The sequence below is a fragment of the Cyanistes caeruleus genome, chromosome 6 (genome assembly GCF_971803275.1).
Source record: "Cyanistes caeruleus chromosome 6, bCyaCae1.hap1.1, whole genome shotgun sequence".
Taxonomy (NCBI): domain Eukaryota; kingdom Metazoa; phylum Chordata; class Aves; order Passeriformes; family Paridae; genus Cyanistes; species Cyanistes caeruleus.
In genome coordinates this window covers 51,185,511-51,204,785 of record NC_141706.1, presented here as the reverse complement: position 1 = coordinate 51,204,785, position 19,275 = coordinate 51,185,511, and the positions used below count along the sequence as shown (strand labels likewise).

General features: G+C 38.0%; 1 protein-coding gene across 2 annotated transcripts in view; it reads left to right on the top strand.

Annotated features, from left to right (window-relative positions):
* KCNK10 (potassium two pore domain channel subfamily K member 10) overlaps window positions 1–19,275 on the top strand; it is a 55,116-nt gene that overhangs the window by 23,408 nt on the left and 12,433 nt on the right. For both annotated transcript variants that reach the window (XM_086894216.1, XM_023927734.2), the window contains 3 exons: window positions 1,074–1,402; window positions 10,356–10,473; window positions 13,132–13,292. In XM_086894216.1, the coding sequence (XP_086750342.1) occupies window positions 1,074–1,402; window positions 10,356–10,473; window positions 13,132–13,292 (608 nt within the window). The remainder of the gene's footprint in view (window positions 1–1,073; window positions 1,403–10,355; window positions 10,474–13,131; window positions 13,293–19,275) is intronic.

The window sequence follows — 19,275 nt, the reverse complement described above, 5'->3', positions numbered from 1 at the left end:
TTAGGTCTTATATGCATAAAATTAATTTGGTTTCAAAGAAATTGCAGGCCAGTGGTAGCTGCACCATGGTAAGATTACACAGGAATTTGGTTAAAAAGGAATCCAGCATAATCAAATTCTACATGTGGTACCATTATATCAGTGAATGCTGAGGAACCCAGCCTCATCTTGCCATTGGTAACACTGGCAACAGGGAGTGGGGAAGTGTAATGATGAGACACCTGAATTATTTGGAGGTGACCCAGCTTTGATTTACATACACCGTTAGCTTGACACAGAAGTCAGGCTATTAAGTCCAACTGGAGGTCAGGGCTTGTTAGCTCTGATGTATTGTACAGGTCATCTGGGCTATGCCGTGTCTCAGTCCCAAGGTGAGAGGTCAACAGTTGCACTTGGCTTGTAACTTTGACCTCAGACATCTTGTATACTCTGGCCGACACATGATTTATTTTAAACTTTGTGAAGCTTCCAGGGCTTAAGGATGTTTTCATGAGTGATGGTTTTGTGAATCCAGGTAAATAGTATGGGACAGTTTATGTTAGTGAGCCAAATAGCACTGTGGTTTGCAAAGCATTTTTGTTTCTGTCAATACCAGGTCAGGTAGTGATCAGTGTTCATTAACAGTTAATTTCTTAGCACTATTAATAATATTAAAATTATGATTTAAGGACGCAAATCGCTCCCAGGGTCCTTCACCAAACACCACCATGTGTAATTTATGTCCCAGCTGGTCAGAATTTTCACATAATTTTGCATAAGTGATTTTCTGTATATTTCTGAACTTTTTGCACATGTAACTGGCCTGTCCAGTTCTAGAGGTAATGGGTGAAGTTATAGAGGTAATGGGCAAAGCTCTAGAGGTAATGGGAAAAGCAAACTCTTGTGTATGGGTGGACAAAGCAGACATGGAACCTTCTAGATGATAAGAACCGTATCTAAGTGAAGAACAAGATTTATGTAAAAGTCTTGAAAATGTTATTTAGGAAAGTTTTTAAAACTTTATATTTTATGAAAATAGAGGTCATACCCTAAGAGATTTGAGTTTGAATAAGGTTTTTTGCTTTGTGTTTCAGTGGCTGTTCCCTCAGCAGTGCCAGCTTGTGAGCCTGAGCCCAAAACTATCAGGCATTACCCATCTCCACAATTCTCCATTTCCTCCCGGTCCACTGTTGTTGCTGCCATGGAAACCCCTTCTCAAGGCCGGCAGAAAGTCATGGATTGGAGAGCAGTGGTGGCCATCTTTATCGTGGTGGTAGTTTACCTAGTGGCGGGAGGACTTGTCTTCCGTGCTCTGGAGCAGCCCTTCGAAAGCAAGCAGAAGAACACAATCGCGTCAGAGAAGGCTGACTTTCTTCGGGAGCATGTTTGTGTAACTGAGATAGAGCTGGAGACACTGATTCAGGTAGGTCATGTAAAGAAGATGGTACTTCTTGGAGGTTAGGAAGAACAGCTCAGTGGTTTATTGACCAGCTGAGTTGGTGAGGGACAAAATTGTTCACAAAGGCCTTGGAATAGGCAGCATGAAGAGCAAGCTCTTTCCTAGTCATTTTAAGGTCTGAGAAGCAAAAACTATGTCTCCAAAATATTGTAAATATGGAACCATAGAATCATAGAATAAGCTTGAATTGGAAGGGACCCATCAGGATCATTGAGTCCTGACCCTGTGCAAGACATCCTAAGAGTCACACCATGTGCCTGTGAGCATTATCCAAATGCTTCTTGGGCACTATCAGTCTTGGAGCTGTAACCACTGCCCAACCACCCTCTGGGTGAAAAGCTTTCTCCTGATATGCAACCTAGATCTCTCCTGATTCAGATTCAGGCCATTTCCTTGTGTCCTGTCACTGGTCATGAGAAGGAAGAGATTGGTACTTGAATTCACTAGAATAATGACAGATGTGTGCAAAGAAAAGAAGAATGTAATATCTGGAAAATATTTTTGAATGAGGTGATAGATTTGCAAGACATAGGCCCTCATCTCTACAAATTTTCAAGTGGTCTTAAATTCTTGATTCTTTCTTCAAAATTAAACACAGCAACTGGGAGGGCACATAGAACATGATAGGTGGGATTTTTGAAATAAATATTCAGCCACGAATTCTGAACTTACAGGTTTACTGTTGTAATTTTTAAATAAATGAAGGAGGATGAAGTATACAAATCAAAATAGAAAGTAATTGTCATTTAAAAGCTTTGGGACTTTTAGTCTGATGTAGTATGAAAAGTTTTAGAATCAATTTTGAAGGAAATTATTATCAAGTTTGCAAGGATAAGTGGAAAATGTAATAACAGGCAAGAAAGATGTATCTCTCATTGATTAGAACTCTAGACAAGGAAAGTATTATGGATCTTACAAGACTTTAATAGAGTATCTTCTGGGATTCCATGTAGAAGCCTATCAGTTAGCCCAGAGAAAACAAAGATTAGATAAGAAATGTAACGTACCTAAGGAACAGATTTAAACTTCAGCCTCATATTTCAGATCTGAATTTGTGTCAGCCTTCCAAGAGCACTGTGTTTCCCTCTGGGGTGTTGGACCAGAGATCTGTCATTGATTTCAGGCTGTTTGAAAGAACGTGGATCTATCCCCTGAATTCTTGTGTCCATCCAGTCAGCTGTATTAAAAAACCCTTTCTGTAGGTGAATCAAATTTATAAACTTATTTCTTTTAATAAGATGTTACAATATCTCACTGATGTGATAGAAAAGGCCTTTTACTTTTCAGCCTAAACTTCTTTGCAAATAGATGTGGTCTCTCCCTCTTGTGTTCTGTGTTCACAAAAGACAGTCAGTTCTGAGTCAAAAACTGTGTAGCTGAACCTGTACCTTTGGGCAGCCTGGTGCAACAACTAACAAGACAAAGCTGCTTTTGCAGGATTGCTTGGATCAGGGATGGCTTGGATCACATCCTTGATCTGTCTGCAAAAGACAGGTGAACATGTTAGGTTGGCAGGATCCAGGGATATTGGTTCAGATGTGTTTTTCTTGGCAGCATTGCAAAGATCTGAATTTCCTGCTACTCCTTAGAAATAATGATTAAAGGATGTTTTGAAAACACTAAATGCAAGAAGCATTTATTCCCTTGGTGGGATTGTCACCAGTAAAAGATATGTAAAATACATTCATTCCAACCAGGAAGCAGAACTCATATAAGGTACAACCAGCAAAGCACTTCAGCAGATTGTGGAGTTCTGCATACCAACTGCAGTAGAAACAGCCTTTATTCTCTAGCCTAAGTTATGTACAAACACCAATTCTTTATTTTACACAATATTTTTCTCTTCTACCTCAAAAGTGGTGATAAAGAACACACATACTCTGTTATTAGAAGACAGATATTATGGACAAATCTTCTTATCTTCTGAGATTTCAGTATGTCCTCAGGCATTACAATGGGTAGTTGGAAGTCATAGTGCAAAAATAAATTAAAATGGGTTTATCAGCTTAGGATTTGAATGTCTTAAAGCCAAATAATATGAAATATTGAAATAGATTTGTCAATAAAGAACAAGTTTCTTTGGATTCTTCTGTATCTCTGGGGGTGAAACCAGCTTCAAGAATGTAGCTGGGTACGTTTATACAGAAGTGATTGTAACTGACTTGCACAGAATAGCAGTGAATGAACTTGCTTGAAGATGTCAGGGAGTTAACGCTGGGCTTCCACAGCTTCATGTTGATGATCTCAGAAGTGACATCCCCCTGGCTGGCCCAACACAGTTCTGCATTGCACCAAATGCTGCAACTGCCTTTACAGCTGTGAGTTTAGACTGATGTGGCAACCTCCATGGATCCTAGCTGCTGTGCTGTGTGCAGTCTACTGCTAAGGGAACTATTCATAATTAATGTTATTCGAATACCTGAAAGCTCTTAGATGAACACAGATCATACTCTGCAGAATGACTGTGTTGATTTGCCTCTGTGCTTTAGAGAGTATGGAACAATACAAAAAGGGAAACCTTAGAACTAACTTGTATTATTTTACTGTGGGGATGGCTCTGGAGCAATCTTTTAAGAAGACCAATGGAGTATCCTCATCCTTATGAGACTAATGATGGAGAAATATATACCTTTTCCTAAATTTCAATCTTTCAAAGGATTCTCCTTTGGAAAACCTGTAAGGAAGATGTACAGCACTGTATGAGGATGCTGTTAAAATTTAGTGGGGATGAGACATCCTTTTTAGCTTTATCTCCAAACACCCATTGCAAATATTAGCACTTGCAGCACAAATATAAATTGCTGAGTCCAGACTTGGAAGTTCATTCACAGACTTCAGAAGAAATACAGTGATGAAAGGAGTGCAAATTCTTAGGAAGATTCAAAGTATTTTAAATTTTTATTTGACTGTTGGATTTTGGTTCAAGTCCATCTAATACTCCCACAATGACAGGTAATTTTTTCATAACAATGTCCAGTGTTTCACAGTGCAGTCCAAATTTTCTAAAGCCACTTCAAGTGGAAGTTCTTAACTGTGAATTTTTAAAGCCCATTTCTGTATCTGAAAATATTTGTTGCAGTGAATCCAGTACACTGTTTAAGGTTGTAGGTGATCTGTAGCTTGGCAAAATAGTGAATATGAGGTTAAGAAAATGAGAACATTGTGTGTTCTATCTCAATGCTTTTGAGTTTTCAGAGTTAGAGAAAATGAAACCTAGAATATGCTAAAAGACAATGAAACTTCAGGTTCTTTAAGTACAATTAGCTGCATTGTATTTATTAGATCAAATAGCAGAAGATAGCAGGACTTAGGTGACTGGACATAGAGTTGAAAAGAAAAGTAACATTGCTAACATACTACAAACCTTTTCTTTTTGTTTTTATGTATTATAAAATAATCTTATTAATAGCTGTGTTCAAAACCAAGTCATCCTGCCTTTGTAATAACACACACAGTGTGTATAATGGGGAGGTTACGCTTCTCAGAAAGTTCAGATTTCATCTATCATTAGAAGAGATAGGAAGACCATCTTTGTGTTTTGGCAGAGTAATTCCTATGGACCTGATAAGGGCATTCATACTGTTTCTATATATCCTGTGTACTGTATATGGGTATAAACTTCCATAATGCACCTTGTTTTCCTAATGAACCCTGCAAAATTATGCAGGATAGAGAGGCTTGCTACTTCAGAACTTATGTTATTGTCAGGCTGCTTTCTTCTGCCTTGTCCAACAGGGTTTAATTTAGGAGTGTGAGTGATTACAGTATATATGTATATTTAAAAAATCACCCATCTGTTAACTAAGTCATATTATTGCTGTCCACTAATGGCTACAGCAACCCATTAGAGCTAGACTGCAAGCTGGAAAAGAAGCAGAGCTGGGAATAAGCTAGTCAGGCTTTACTGCCTAATTATGTTAGTAAGAATTCATATCTTGGGTAGGCACTTTGGATTAGTGTTCTGAACCAGTTTTGCCCTGAAGGTAAGAAAGGACACATCCTGCAGAGATGCTTAATTTTGCTGCTGCTTGGTTCATTAGTGTCATAAACCAGCTTTTTTTCCAGGCTGTTTCCATGTCAAAGGAAAAGAATTTTCATGTGCTAGAAGAAAACTCTAAATAGTCAGGCAAAAAATAGTACTTTGAATTAACTATGGAGAAGACTTGCATGTTGCTGAAGACAAGAAAAGACTTTGTACTGTGAAGAAAAACAGAGGTAAGTATCTGATTATTGAACCTTCTACCTGTGCCTCTGGTGGTTAACTCGTCCCAGCTTCCCTTCTGCCCCTATCTTTATTTTACCCTATTCCTCCTAGAAGGAAAAGATTCAGATGTCTTGGGTCCTGTCCTAGCTGGTGCAGGCACACTGGTTTGTAACACCAATACAGAGCTGTTCCAGCTGTGTAGGAGACAGCCTAAGATGCTTCACAAGTCTGCAGCTTTCCCGTAGCTGTGCTGCTTCCAGAGCTTAGCTGATGCCTTTGCAGAGATCTAAACCTTTTGTACTTAGTTCTCTGTGCATATCACTCATTGAATGCTGTAGATCTACCCTCAGACACAGTGCATGCATGACTATCAAATCACTCTAAGTGAAGGTAGATCACTTTCTGGCTGATTTCTGGTTCCTAAAGCCCTTTGTGTGATAGGCAGAAATATTTAAGGAATGGGCTTTGAGAGCTTGTTATTTTTGATTAAATCTGAAAAAAATTGCTTTCCTTGGTCCTGAGAAAATGCTGTTGTGGAAAAGTGAATAAATGTGAATTTATAATGAAGGTCCCTATACATCATATAAAGGGTGGTGAGAATAAGTAGAGAGTTAGGGAATATAGAAAAAAAATTATTAAAGAATTAGTTTTTAAAAGCTTCTTGCTAATGAGAAGCCTCCTAATAATCCTTACAGAGAAATATCAGAGCATGAAAGGCAATTGAAGCAACTTTTTGTATGCTTGATAGGAATCTGCTTGGAAAAAGAATTGTAGAGGGAGATAATAATTATTGGATTAGAATGATCTGTGGAAAGGAATTAATAGAGATAGACAAAAAAAGGACAAGAATTTTCTTTTCCTATCAAATTCCTATCCTTGATATCACATAGGGTAGGTACCTTTTTGACTGTCTCATCACTTGAGAGGGATATTACGCTTGCCCTTGAAAAAGATTTGTCTTCTTCATACTTGGGATCTAACTGGAGAAATTACAGAAACGTGAACAAATGAACCAGATAAAAACCTTTCTTCATGGAGAAACCAGAAACAGTCTATTTTGCTTCTCTCTCCTAATCAGCTGCACTGGCTTCCAGCTATCTTGAAGTTTATGCAAGTGGAATTGATGAAATAAGTGTACTTCAGACTGAGATGTGGTTTGGTTCCACTCTCTTTGGGAATACAGGATTCAATTGTCCCAGTGTCACTACAAATTCTGGGCTTCTGCTCTGAGGTTTGCCTTTGGTCCCATGCAGACCACGTCACCAGGCCATGTCTCTTTTGTTACAGAAGGACTGTACTGATACCAAAGGGGCCGAGAGTAAAGTGCACGTCTATGCAGTGATAGGGAGCAAACCAGAAAGTTGTGATCAGAAATACATGTTTTAAAAAACAAATAATATCACATAATTTTATTAATTTCAGTAGTTTCGTCATTCTCTTCACTTCTACCAGTCTGTTGGCTTGAACACACATCCATTACTTGCACATCCAGAAAGACAATTTCAGCCATTTGAGGTATTTCAAATTATTGCCTTCCCTGAAATGGGTGGCATTTCAAAAGAAAAAAATTACCATAAGTTGGTAGTTATTCAGTAAAGAATAACTTTCAGTTAATAAGCACTTTCAATTAATAAGCTATACTCAAAAAATACTGTTTACTTGTATGTTGTGCTTGTAGCTCCTCTGGAGAAGGAAAAAGGGAACAGGAAAGGAGCAAGTGTGAAACAGCTTTGGGTACTTTCATGACCTGTTACTTTCAACAATACTTCAACTATAAAAGTAGCTGAAACTACTAGTTTAAAATATCTTAAATATGTGGGGCTTGTTAACATAGGGCTTAGCAAACTGGAAATTATCTTTTTTTCCTACTCTGAGAGAACCTGAGGATGCAGCTCTTCAGGTCATTGCTGCAAAGCCTATCTGAAGCTTCGATGAGAAACTTGTAAAATTTTGTGGTCTATGTGAACTTGGAGAGTCTTGCCAGTAATAGTATAATTGTTTGAATTTTGTGTCAGTTTTCATCTAGCAGGATAGTTCTGTGTAGGTGGACTTGTGGTGGTAGTAGTAAGGCATCCTTTTCTCATGCATGAGCTGAAAATTGGTTGTTTGACTGCTGTTAGCTGCAGGCTGCTAGCTGCTTTTGTTTTGTTACTCTTTTTTTGTCCTCCATCACTGTATGCAAAATACTAGGTATTAAAAGACAGCATTGGAATAGTTGGTTATTTATAAATGAATGATGTCAGTGAAGCTTTAAAGAAAAATTAATTTGTTTGGGATGATAAGGGAGTCTGAGAATCTCAAAGCTATCTGAGGCAACAGGATAGACCTTCACTTCAGGGGTTAGTGCTTGGCCCTGAAAGACTTGTTAAACTGTGTAAACTCAAGTGTGATTTAAGTGTAATTAGCTTGCTGACATTCACACACTCAAGGGGAGGGCAGACAGCATTCCTTGGCAGAAGTAACCAGGGTAGCTGACAGTGTGTCATGGCCTATTTAAATGGGCAACCTGTCTGTTATGCTGATTTATGCTGTTCTGCAGAAACCAGCAAATGATCTCTTTTACACCACTTGCAATATGCCAGCAACTGGTACAGTTGCTGTAAAACCCAATGGGTTTGGTCCAAAACACATCTGTCCTCTATATCCTTATTTCTTGAGGTATGGACATGTGCTGAGGAGCCCTGGCTTTCTGCCCACATGAGGTGAAACCAGTCCAGCCTGGAGCTTGCTCATGCTATAGTTTCACAATCAGCTTAGCCTGGCATGTAGTAGATGTACTTTTAAAAAGGGCTGTCCCTTACTGATCTTTTCAGATGTAGCTGTCTCTGTTCTTGCCCATACGCCTCTCCTCCCACTCCTTTCCCTTTTTGTGAGGTAATGATGAATAACTAAAAGCTGGGAAGCAGATTAGCTGAAACTTGCCCAGGCTAAAAAAGCAGTAGAGGAACATTTATGACCTTGAAGTCACTTGGAAATATAGACCAAAAATGAGTGAGAAAAATGGAAGTGGAAGAAAATAAAAACTGTGGTTAATAAGCCATTGGTGGAAACATTAATGATGAAAAAAGTGTATCATGAAGGCTAGGGAGAGAAATGATGTTAAATGGATGAGTTTAAAAGTCAGTGCTAAACCCACAAGAGAATGTGAAGCTATGGAGAAGATCAAGAGAGACCTCACAGACATGATCAGGTAAGAAGTGGGGCAATGGTAAAATAGAATGGCTAACCTTGCTTTGCACATGGACTGTATAGGAAAAGGTGAAATAGAAAACCACCATGACAATTCATAGATCATAAATCAGAAAGAAAAGAGAACTAGTTAAAGAAATGGAATAATAAAAGTCAAACCTGTGTTGATAGGTGGGAATTCCATGTTGAACAAAGCCAAAGAAAAAGAGGATGCAAGAGGTAGCGCTTTGCTTCACTTGTTGAGCCCAGCAGTAAGTTCACTGAAACTACCAAGGCTAAAGATTCGTGGCACTATTTAGGAGGAGGAACAAATAACAGGAGAATGAGATGATCTGGCAGTAGTGTGAGCAGCTGATAACAGCAACATGAAGTGAGGTTGGAGCAGAATGGGAGAAAAGCAAAAAGCTAGAAATGTTAGGAGGCAGAAAAGGAGAAGCTTGGTTCCTCTGCAGTGGTTTTATAGAAATTAGACTAGAGAGCATTTGGAAGGGAGAAAGGCAGTCATTTCAGCTGCTCTTCTAGAGTGAGATCTGAATTTCTCTATGATGAGGAATAGCTTGCATGAGATCTAAAACCAACTGCAAAATACATTCTGTAGGACATCTCAAAAATCAGTTTAGAGTAATTCAGGTGATTATACCAGATGCTGACAGGAGGTTTATTTCTGTGCTTTGTAAGCTGATGTATTCAGCTCTGTCTTCCTTTGGACTGTGAAGCTGCAATGAAAAATGAATGTGTGTGTCCCATGATACAATATGGTGCATTTTTAGAAATTCCCAACAAACATTCAGGAGGCTAATATGTCTGCCTGATTTGATTCAGTACTAAGTGGGACACAGGATAATGACCAGGAAGTATAGCTATCTCAGCTTCTATCCAGAATATACTTCATTCAAGCACTGTCTGGGAGTCTCTGTATCATGCTGTATTTGTGTACATGGGATCATGTGTAGTGTGGTAACTTTTGAGCTGATCACAAAGTTTTTTTAAGATGTTTCCATAGGCATCTTATTTGTTCATTTCAAACAGGGTGTATTTATATCCAATATTTTTTTCTTTAATTATCATAAAATATAAATTACTTAATCAATTATTGATTGTTTGGGAATTTAAATCCTTGGCTGACTAGCTTCTCTTGATTGCACAAATATTATTTGTATTTAACACCTTTGTAGCTGCTTCTAACATGAACTGTTCAATTGAGGAAATTTTCTTTTGGCAGTAGTTGCTACAAGAATGATATTTATGGACGAATTTGTGGTGTTGATCCTCCACTTCTCAATTGCTTTCCATCTTTTGTCATTTGTTGATGCATTGTATCTTTCTTCTACCTGAATGGATGTTCAGTTCAGTTGTATATTCGACTTACATGTACAGAAGAAGCTACTGTGCTTTGAGCACATATTAAAAACTTAAATGGAAGCTGTTTCTATGGTCCTAGAAATTTCCCTTTGGACCCTATACCAAATTGCATAGGATACAGTAAGGCATGAATCATGCTGATTCTTTGTATTTTCTTTGCAGCACGCTGTTGATGCTGATAATGCAGGAGTCAGTCCCATCGGAAATTCTTCTAACAACAGCAGTCATTGGGACCTTGGAGGTGCCTTTTTCTTTGCTGGAACAGTCATCACAACTATAGGTATATTTATTGTTTGTTTTTTAAAATACATAGTCACACTGAGACATGGATAATGAAATCTATTTGAGAAAGGTAGACAACAAAGAAGTAAAGTAGCTGAAGTATATTTCTCTGTTAGCAGGAGACATGACTCCAGCATGTGCCAAGGGCACTGAGTCTTTGGGTAGGTGTCAGAAGCTGTTTACATTATTAGGGTAGAATAGCAATGCTGAGCTGAAAACAGGCAACTCTTATGCAGGCTTTATGACCCTATTCTTGATGTAGATGTAGATGGTCTCAATTTTCACTGAAAAGATCATGAAACTGTACCAAATGAAATATTTTATGATTGTTGGGAATTTAAATTGGATTTTAAGATTATAGATGAATTTGCTCAGAAGTGTAACTTTCTTCCTAAGTACATTAATTAAATTTGGCTTATGCTATGAAGTTTGATAGAAGCAATTCTTCTCATTTAACTGGAAATATAGTCTCATAACTATTACATCCTTTTTAAAATTCTTACTTGCTTTCATTAACAATTGGAAAGAATTCCACAAATGACACATTGTGTAAAAAAAACCACTTTCTTTATTTTCTGGAATTCATGGCCTTAATTACCGACACATTTCTCTGTGTTAAATGAAGAGTATACTGAACTACTCCATTCACTTTTTTTTGAACCACTAATTTTAATAAGATCATTATTCAGGCCCTTATAATCTCTCTCCCCATGTATTGTGTCCAATGTATTTAGAATTTGATCTCTGAATGTTTGCCTCAGATATGCTAAGGTTTTTAATCTCTCCTCTCTGAGCCAGTTCCTCTCTTGAAGAATGCTCAACAAGCTTGGATTTCAGAAGACAGTCTGAAGGAAAAAGAAAATAATCCAATAACATTGGCGATAAAGTTAATCTGCTGACAATTATACAGTAGTTTTATAATTTTAAGCTTGATTTCACTACTGTCATAAAAATCAAATCAAGAGATCTAATTATTTGGAAATCACTGGTAAATTGTTGATTTTTGTTTGTGTTTTCTATGAGTATTATTCTGATTTAAATATTGTATAAAGTGCTTCTCCACATTACAGCTGTGATGCACACACTGGTGACAGTACAGACAAATAACTTGATAATCACATCACCCTTCAATAAAGTGTGAGAATCTGACTAAATTCTGTAGGTTTTTAATGCAGGTAATACAATAACAACAACAACAAAATCCTGTGGCAGTCAAAAGACTTGCTGTGGTGATCATCTCTAGCAGTAGAGTCTGTGTCTTTGGCTCTGCCTTTTCTTTGCTGTCAGATTGAGGGGGAAACAGGGATTGTATAGAATGCACAATCTGTGTTCCTCTATATTAAGCTACCTTACCATGTATTTTTGATGGTAGCATAAAAGCAGCGGGAGGCAAGAAAGAAAACATTTCTGATTCATACATAAGAAAACCCTCCCTTAATATTTGTTTACACAACAGACCCAAGTGGCAAGCTTTTAAATTACTCATTAAATAAATTCCGCTTTGTAGGCATAGTTTATGCAGGCATATTAATTGATATCTGCCATTTAAATAACTTATTGAAAAGACCTTGTATTTTTGCCCATTTGCCTATTTTGCCTATTTGTTTTAAATTCTCCATGAATGAGATTTTTATAGGCTGCACAAAGTCTGTGTATTGTGTGCATGAAAATGGTTTTAGTTTATCCACCAGAGGCTTGTTAAGGCTCCTTTTAGGCAGAAACACAGCAGGTTACCTGGTCAACCTCAGTCCAGGGACCTATGGAACCTGAAATTTCTTGGAATTTTAGGAGAAATCTGGGATGATGGGTCCAGCTATGAAAAGGACAGTAGGTTATGAGACATGCATTATTGTGTGTCAGCATAATTCTTGCAGCATGCCATGACAGAGAAATATACTCTGTGCCAGTGTTGTGAACCCAGCAGGAATAGGACTTGACACTTTCACAGATTTCCTCCTCTCTGGATGCTTTATTGCATCAGTGATTTGTGATTATGTGATGATTTTTAATATTTAAGTATTTATGTATAGTTAAAATAAAAATGTATATGACATTTCAATTAAAATACCTGATCTTAAATAAAAAGGTGCAAATATTACTGTCACAATTGTTTTTTCTTCTCTTTAACATTTCAGCAGAAATACCATGTCTCCTGGAGTCATAATGCTTACTGAAACAAGAGTTCACGGGCAGATTTGCATAGTGTGGGTACAGTTTGGAGGCTGCAGTATAACTAGTCAGTGTGATGAGGGGCTGAGGAAAGAATGAGCTAACCACTGAAAATGAGCCTTGTCAGGTGAATCACACTCCTGTCAGGAAACCATTGGCACAGACCAAGAGGAGCAAGAGCATGCAGGCACTAGGCCAGCGTGGAGGGATTTTTATGCCGTGACATCAGCTAGATCAATTAAGCAAACAGCAATTTTAGATAGACTGAATCTAGAGAAAATATGGGTAACTGAGGCTTCAAGAAAAAAGGAATAACGGAGTGTGACTTGCCCTGGAAATTACATCATGCCATTGAAAGTCTATAAATTGGAATTATAGGTGGAACAGAGGTATGCCTGGAGGAAGAGCACTTTGTTAAAACCCATTAGTTTGTTTTCTGAAAGCCGTGTATAAATTCTGAGAATCTGACAATTGTTTTTCTCCTCAGGATATGGCAAGATGGCCCCAAGCACTGTTGGTGGCAAGGTTTTCTGCATCTTGTATGCCCTATTTGGGATTCCACTCTTTGGCTTCTTGCTGGCTGGGATTGGAGACCAACTTGGAACCATCTTTGGGAAGGGTATTGCAAGGGTGGAACAGGTTTTCAGAGTAAGTTCACTGACATTTTTTTCTTGTGTATTATAGCCTGCTTTTAATTTTGTTGCTATTACTTGCTGCATTTTTTACATGTTGGACACCATGAAACATTTACAGTTTAGCTGAGATAGTAGTTAATGTCTGTAAGGATCCCTGCAGTCAGTGGAGAGAAACATTGACTTCTCCAGATGATGATGCAGGACTTATAGATCCAACTCTGAATTTCCTTATTGATAGTATTCCTGGGAAATGTATCTCCTAAGTTAGTTTTCTTACAAGGAATTGTTGTAAAACAGTCTTCAAAACACCACAAGTTACTTTAGATATGTACATCTCTTCACTGAAAACAGAGAGAAGGTATTGGTTCCCTGAAGGAACAGAGATGTGAAGCAGGTCATGGCTGTGTTACTGGTACAGCCTAAAAGACTTGGAAAGCAGGGTTTCTGTTGTGAGTGTGAACTGGAAGAGAGACAGTTGAGTGATATGCCTGTGCTGCAGGGTGACAGATGTGTTGGAGCAGATCTGCAACTCTACTACAAAAACTGCTGTAGTGCCACTGGCTGAAATCATGATCATTCTCTGCCCTGCCTACCATGAAGATATCCTACCTTAAATTTTTGTGTAGGCTTCCTCATATGTAATTTCCTTTTTTGTTGCCAGTACCCTCTGTTTTTGAGTCTGAATTGCTGTAAGCAGTTCTTTCACAAGCAGTGCCACTGACCTGGCAAATGCTGTTCTGCTAACTCGCTAATAGTTCACTTCAGAGATTCTCTCTTTGAGGCAGAACTTCTAGAGGTGACCCGTGTGACACTTCCCTTGGAAGGGGCATAACTGAAGATAAGTCTTTGCAGGGATGGAGTGGATGAGAAGCTGCCCAAGCTGGTTAGTTTAACAGACATCTATTCCTAAAACATTCCCACAGGTGAAAGCAAATTAGTTGTAACTTTTTTTGGAAGGAAGTAATTAAGTATTAGACCGAAGAATGAGGACTTTCTATTTTGATTAAATGGCTTTTAGGTGTCCCAGACCGGGCATAAAGAGTATATCAGAATAAATGTAGAAAAAGATGACTAGTGATTATGGGTGAGTAAGCATGTACATGCCTGTCTGGAGAGCACTTCAAGGGTTATATTTTCATTTAATGAATATAATGTTATTAAAAATTATCTCAGTTCAATTTGGCAAAAACGCAGCTAAGATCCCTAGTTTATTTTTTGTCTACCTTTTTATTACACCTGCTTCACTTCAGTGGAATCTCTGAACATTCCAGCCTGCTTCTGCTCAAGAAAAATTACTATCTTGAAGCACAAAATGGATTGAGAGTCAGAAAATCTTTGATTAATTGTCAGCTGAGTATTGTATTTCTGAGTGACATGGACAAGACCATTAAACTGTTGCTATGATAGTTTATGATTAAAATAATCAGAGAATCACAGAATAAGTGGGGCTGGAATGGACGTCTTGACATCATCTAGTCCAGCCTCCATGCTAAAGCATAGTATATACACTACTTGAAGTATTTTAACATTCACAGATGAAAGATGATACTAATGTTTCATACAAAATATTGCCCTTCAGCACATAATGTGAGTTATTTTGGTATTCAAAGTATTCCTGCATTTTCTTCAGTTAATGCAGTTGCTTGTTGCTTATAGCCATCCAAAGTATTTGTTTTCCTTCTTGGTATTTTGTCAGCTTCCAAAGGAATTTAGAGATTGTGGCACTGTTTAGCCAAGATGTGTGTTTATTCCCTTTATTTTGATTGTCATAAATCCATTACATTCCATTACATCTATTATTCTGTGATTTGGTTAACAGGGTTGTACATAATTTCTTTTGTTACTCTTAGTAATGAGTTTTGGCAATTTGAAATATTTCTGATAGAGTTTAGAATTTACATGCATCTTAGGAACTGGTAATCATACCAGTGGTTTCACTTTAAGTGATTATTTACATAGCATTTAGCATATGCAGAATATAGTAATCATTATAATTTTAATTACTATGTAATTTATTATCACATTGTATTTACACTGTTAGGCTTCATAAATGTTAGGACCTAATCAGATGAAGCCTCAAGTAGCGTAACAGTTCTTGATTTAATACTGAGCACTGAGGAAATTTTAATTCAATGTGTAACTCTTGTCTCTTATTTTGTAACCGTCTCCTAAATGAATTGAAATTCAGTATGTTTGTGGGTGTAAAACAGCCTGTTACCATCTTTAAAGAGAGGACATAAAAATTAGTAGTGTAGCTACCAAGAAACTAAAAGGAACAAACATAGTCTAAAAAGACACTGAAAAACTTAATAAAATGTTGGGTGGTGTGCCTGACAAATCTTCCAGAGGTAGCTGAGAAGCCATGGGGTGCATCAATGCTCTAGGGAGAGTACAAATTAGCTACCTGTATTATTTGTCCTCACAGACAATTTGGGACAGTTTCTTGTGGAAAGAATGGGAAGAAACTTAGCATGTGTGTAATGCATCAAATTTCCATGTTGATATGTCTCAGCACTCTGCTTCTGTATGTGTCCAGTGCATTGTGGTTAGGATCATTTTTGAAGCTAGGTAAGGTGTGGTATGCACACACTGGTAGCTGACAAGGAGAGAATTTTCTGTTGTCACTGGCATCCTTTCACCCAAAGCAGTTCCCTAACAGGAACTCCTCTTGCTCCATCCAACAGTGTATCTGTGAGCATGGAGCTCGTGCCACACTAGGGACAGCCTGCCTCTGGCATTCCTTGGCATAGCTGGAAAGATGGAAGGGGGATTGAGGACTTGAGTTAGTGCATTTCTGGTGCCTCTGACATGACCTGTGCAGAGCCCTACTAAACCTACCTTAATTAACACCACAAATTAGAGCATAGGAATTTCAAATGTAGCTACTGCAGTAATCAGCCCACACATTCTGTGGGATTTTTAAGGAAAATTTGAACTACATAAAGTGAGAAAAAAATCTGCTCTTATCAAGTACACACTAACCCAACAGTATTGACAGAATATTTCAGCAGAAGAGCTGGGCACATGCCACCGCTCATCTTCTAATCCAAAATGTTACCATTATATCAGTGTGTAACTAGCCAGGAAAACATCTACTCATTTATGAGTAGGTAGGGCTGGAGGTATTTCATAGCAAAATAATGCTTTGTAAAAAATAGAACTTTTCACGTACCGTTTTAGGAAACAGAGGCACTGGCAGGATGATGATATCCCAAATAAATCCAACAGTTTATGCCATCTGTCCTACTGGAATGATTATATTTGGTACAAGTAAATAAGCATCAACCAGGTCAGAGATGTAAACCAAAGCTTCCCCCACAAAAGCTCTGTCTTCTCAGCTCCTGGTTATTTCTGTATGTTCCATCTTCAATAATCTAGGGCAGAGCCTGTCTCCCAGTCTGTTTTTACATGCATGTTAGTGTGATTCCCCAGAAAATGAGTATGTACAAGGCCACCAGATTCACTATATACACTGGTAACAAGCATCCAATTTCTAGGTCCAGTGATGTATCAGCTCTCCCAGATCACCTCAGAAAAGCACATATACACTCAAAATTTAATTTGAAAGTTGATAATTCTTATAAATAGATTGTCACCCAGTGAAACTTTCCAGACACAACAGAAATGAAATATGAATTTCAAGGTGACATAATGCCATAAAAGTAGTATTTTTATCTTACATACATGAGGGATCTTATGAACAACCTGTGAATGTTTCTATAATAAACAGTAGAACAAAGCTCCATTCTTTTGGCTTGCTCTGTACACACAGTGTCTGCAAGCATCTAAAGATAGAAAGCACTCCATAGGCAGAGTACACTGTTACAGAGCACAGCAGCTGCCATTATCATGAGTTAAATATAGGCTAATTTGGATAGTTTTTTTTTCAAACCTTGAATGAGTGTTTGGATTCTCACCAGAAGTAGATGGATAACCTGAGTGGTCTTCCTCTATCTTGCAGTTTATTACAGATGCAGGAATTCAGTCTGGGCACAATATGTTTCTGAGAGCACTCCAGGATTTTCTGGCTTCTGAGGTGGAGCCACTGTGAGCAGTTCCTGAGCTCGGTTTCTGCTTTCAGTGCTCTGGTTTCCAGCAGGACACAGAGGACAGGTCTGGCAACACAGCTGGTAGACTGTGAATTGCAATACAGGGCGTGAGCAAGCAGCCAGAGACATGAGTGGTGGCAAGGCTGCACCACTGAAAAAACACTGCTTTGTGCCTCTGTAAGCAACTTGTGCTTCACTGAGCCAGGGACTTATCAGAACAGACACATCTGTTACTTCTCTTTCAGGTTTTCAGCTTAGAGAACATGTTTTGCTCTAGTTTTCAGAGACATGCTGTGAAAATGGCCTACACTTAATATTTTTATGAAAGATAGCAGTACACATCACCTAACCTTGGAATTGTCCTAGGAAAAGTAATTCTTAGTTGACAGATGTGTAATGGGGCTGGCATAGCAGTAAGGATAGTCCCACTGAGCTGGTGGAAAGCTTTCTTTCAGCACCTGTCAAACCTCTGCCATTCCTAAACTTTATTGTTTGTCTTTCTGAATACACCTGATCAACTCTAGCTTCTCTTTCACTTGGCTTCTCTGATCTCTTTCTGCAGAAGTGACAGGAATTGTTTGTACAAGTTCCTTCCCTGAAAATGAATGAAAAACAGAATCTGGGAAACAACTTAGTATTAAGACAGTAACTGTAGAGGAAGAGCACTTAAAAATATAGACTTTTTTTTATAGTCTCCCCTCTGTTCATGGATTTACTTTGTTCAAGACAATCTCTTTTATTTTGTTTAATTACATTACACTATTAGCTAGCATCAGTGTGTTATTACATCAGCTGCTAAAAACCAGGATATTAATACTTTATCTTTTCTTTTTTTAATCTAGTGTTATTCACTGCAATTTTCTGTAAGGAAAAAGGTAAAATTAAAAAAAATTATATTCACTTAACAACTTCCAAAGAGTAGCTGTCTGATGCAGTGATCCATCTGCCATCTGCTGGCATCCTGTCTCTGGACAGAGCTGTCAGGACAGGGTGTGAAATTCAACCTACTGTTGCACATTCACAGTATTATTCCAAAATTATACAAGGTTTATGAGCTGAAAGTTCAGGGTTCAGACCTCAGCCTAACAATTTGCTGAGTTCTTTCCACCAAAAAAGAATGATAAAGAAATACAAAAAATCAGTGATTAGGAGGGTGATTTACAAACCCAGAACAAATGCATGTGAACAATCTCAGCTCATGATCTGTTCTTTTCCCTGTCACACCTTAAAGGTCCTTTTGAGTCATATTTCCCTGAGCGGGGTTTAAACAGGGGTTCTTGTAGGCTTGGTGGTGAGGCTTGTGACTTCATTACAGGTGGTCCTCATCAACCAGAGCCAAATTTGTCTCTGAATTTAGTTTAAACCACTGTCTTGAATATGTTTGGTTTATTCTTTGAATCACTCATCCCTTCCATTATATTTGAACTGCAGAAAAGTATCTTTTCCTGCACAGACCTAAGATAGTAAGCTAGTACTAAAAATTAATTAGAACATTTGTGGATCCCAGATTTTGACATTTTAGGCCCTCTAACTGGGTATTTAAGTTAGTTAGTTAGTTAGTTAGTTAATTAGTTAGTTAGTTAGTTAGTTTTTAGTTAGTTTTTAGTTAGTTTTTAGTTAGTGATGCTTACAGCTATTCCACTTCAAGGAAAGCAATTTTAGTGTAACAGACATTTTGCTAATTTTGTTCTTATCCTCTGGTCATTGATGGCGAGTATGTAATACCAGGAATGGCAAGATCAAATCCGTTCAAGTACAGGGAAGCTATGTGGAACAATTGTTATTAACCCTTTCTTGTGCTCTCTGGGTGGGGGAATATAGGTGTAACTCAGATGTGAGTTGAAGGAGGGAAGGGAGGAGAAACACATTTGCACAGACTTAAGCACATGGCATAGACTTAAGCCTCTGCGAAATTGCTTAAGTCTATGCCATCAACCTCTGTTGTCC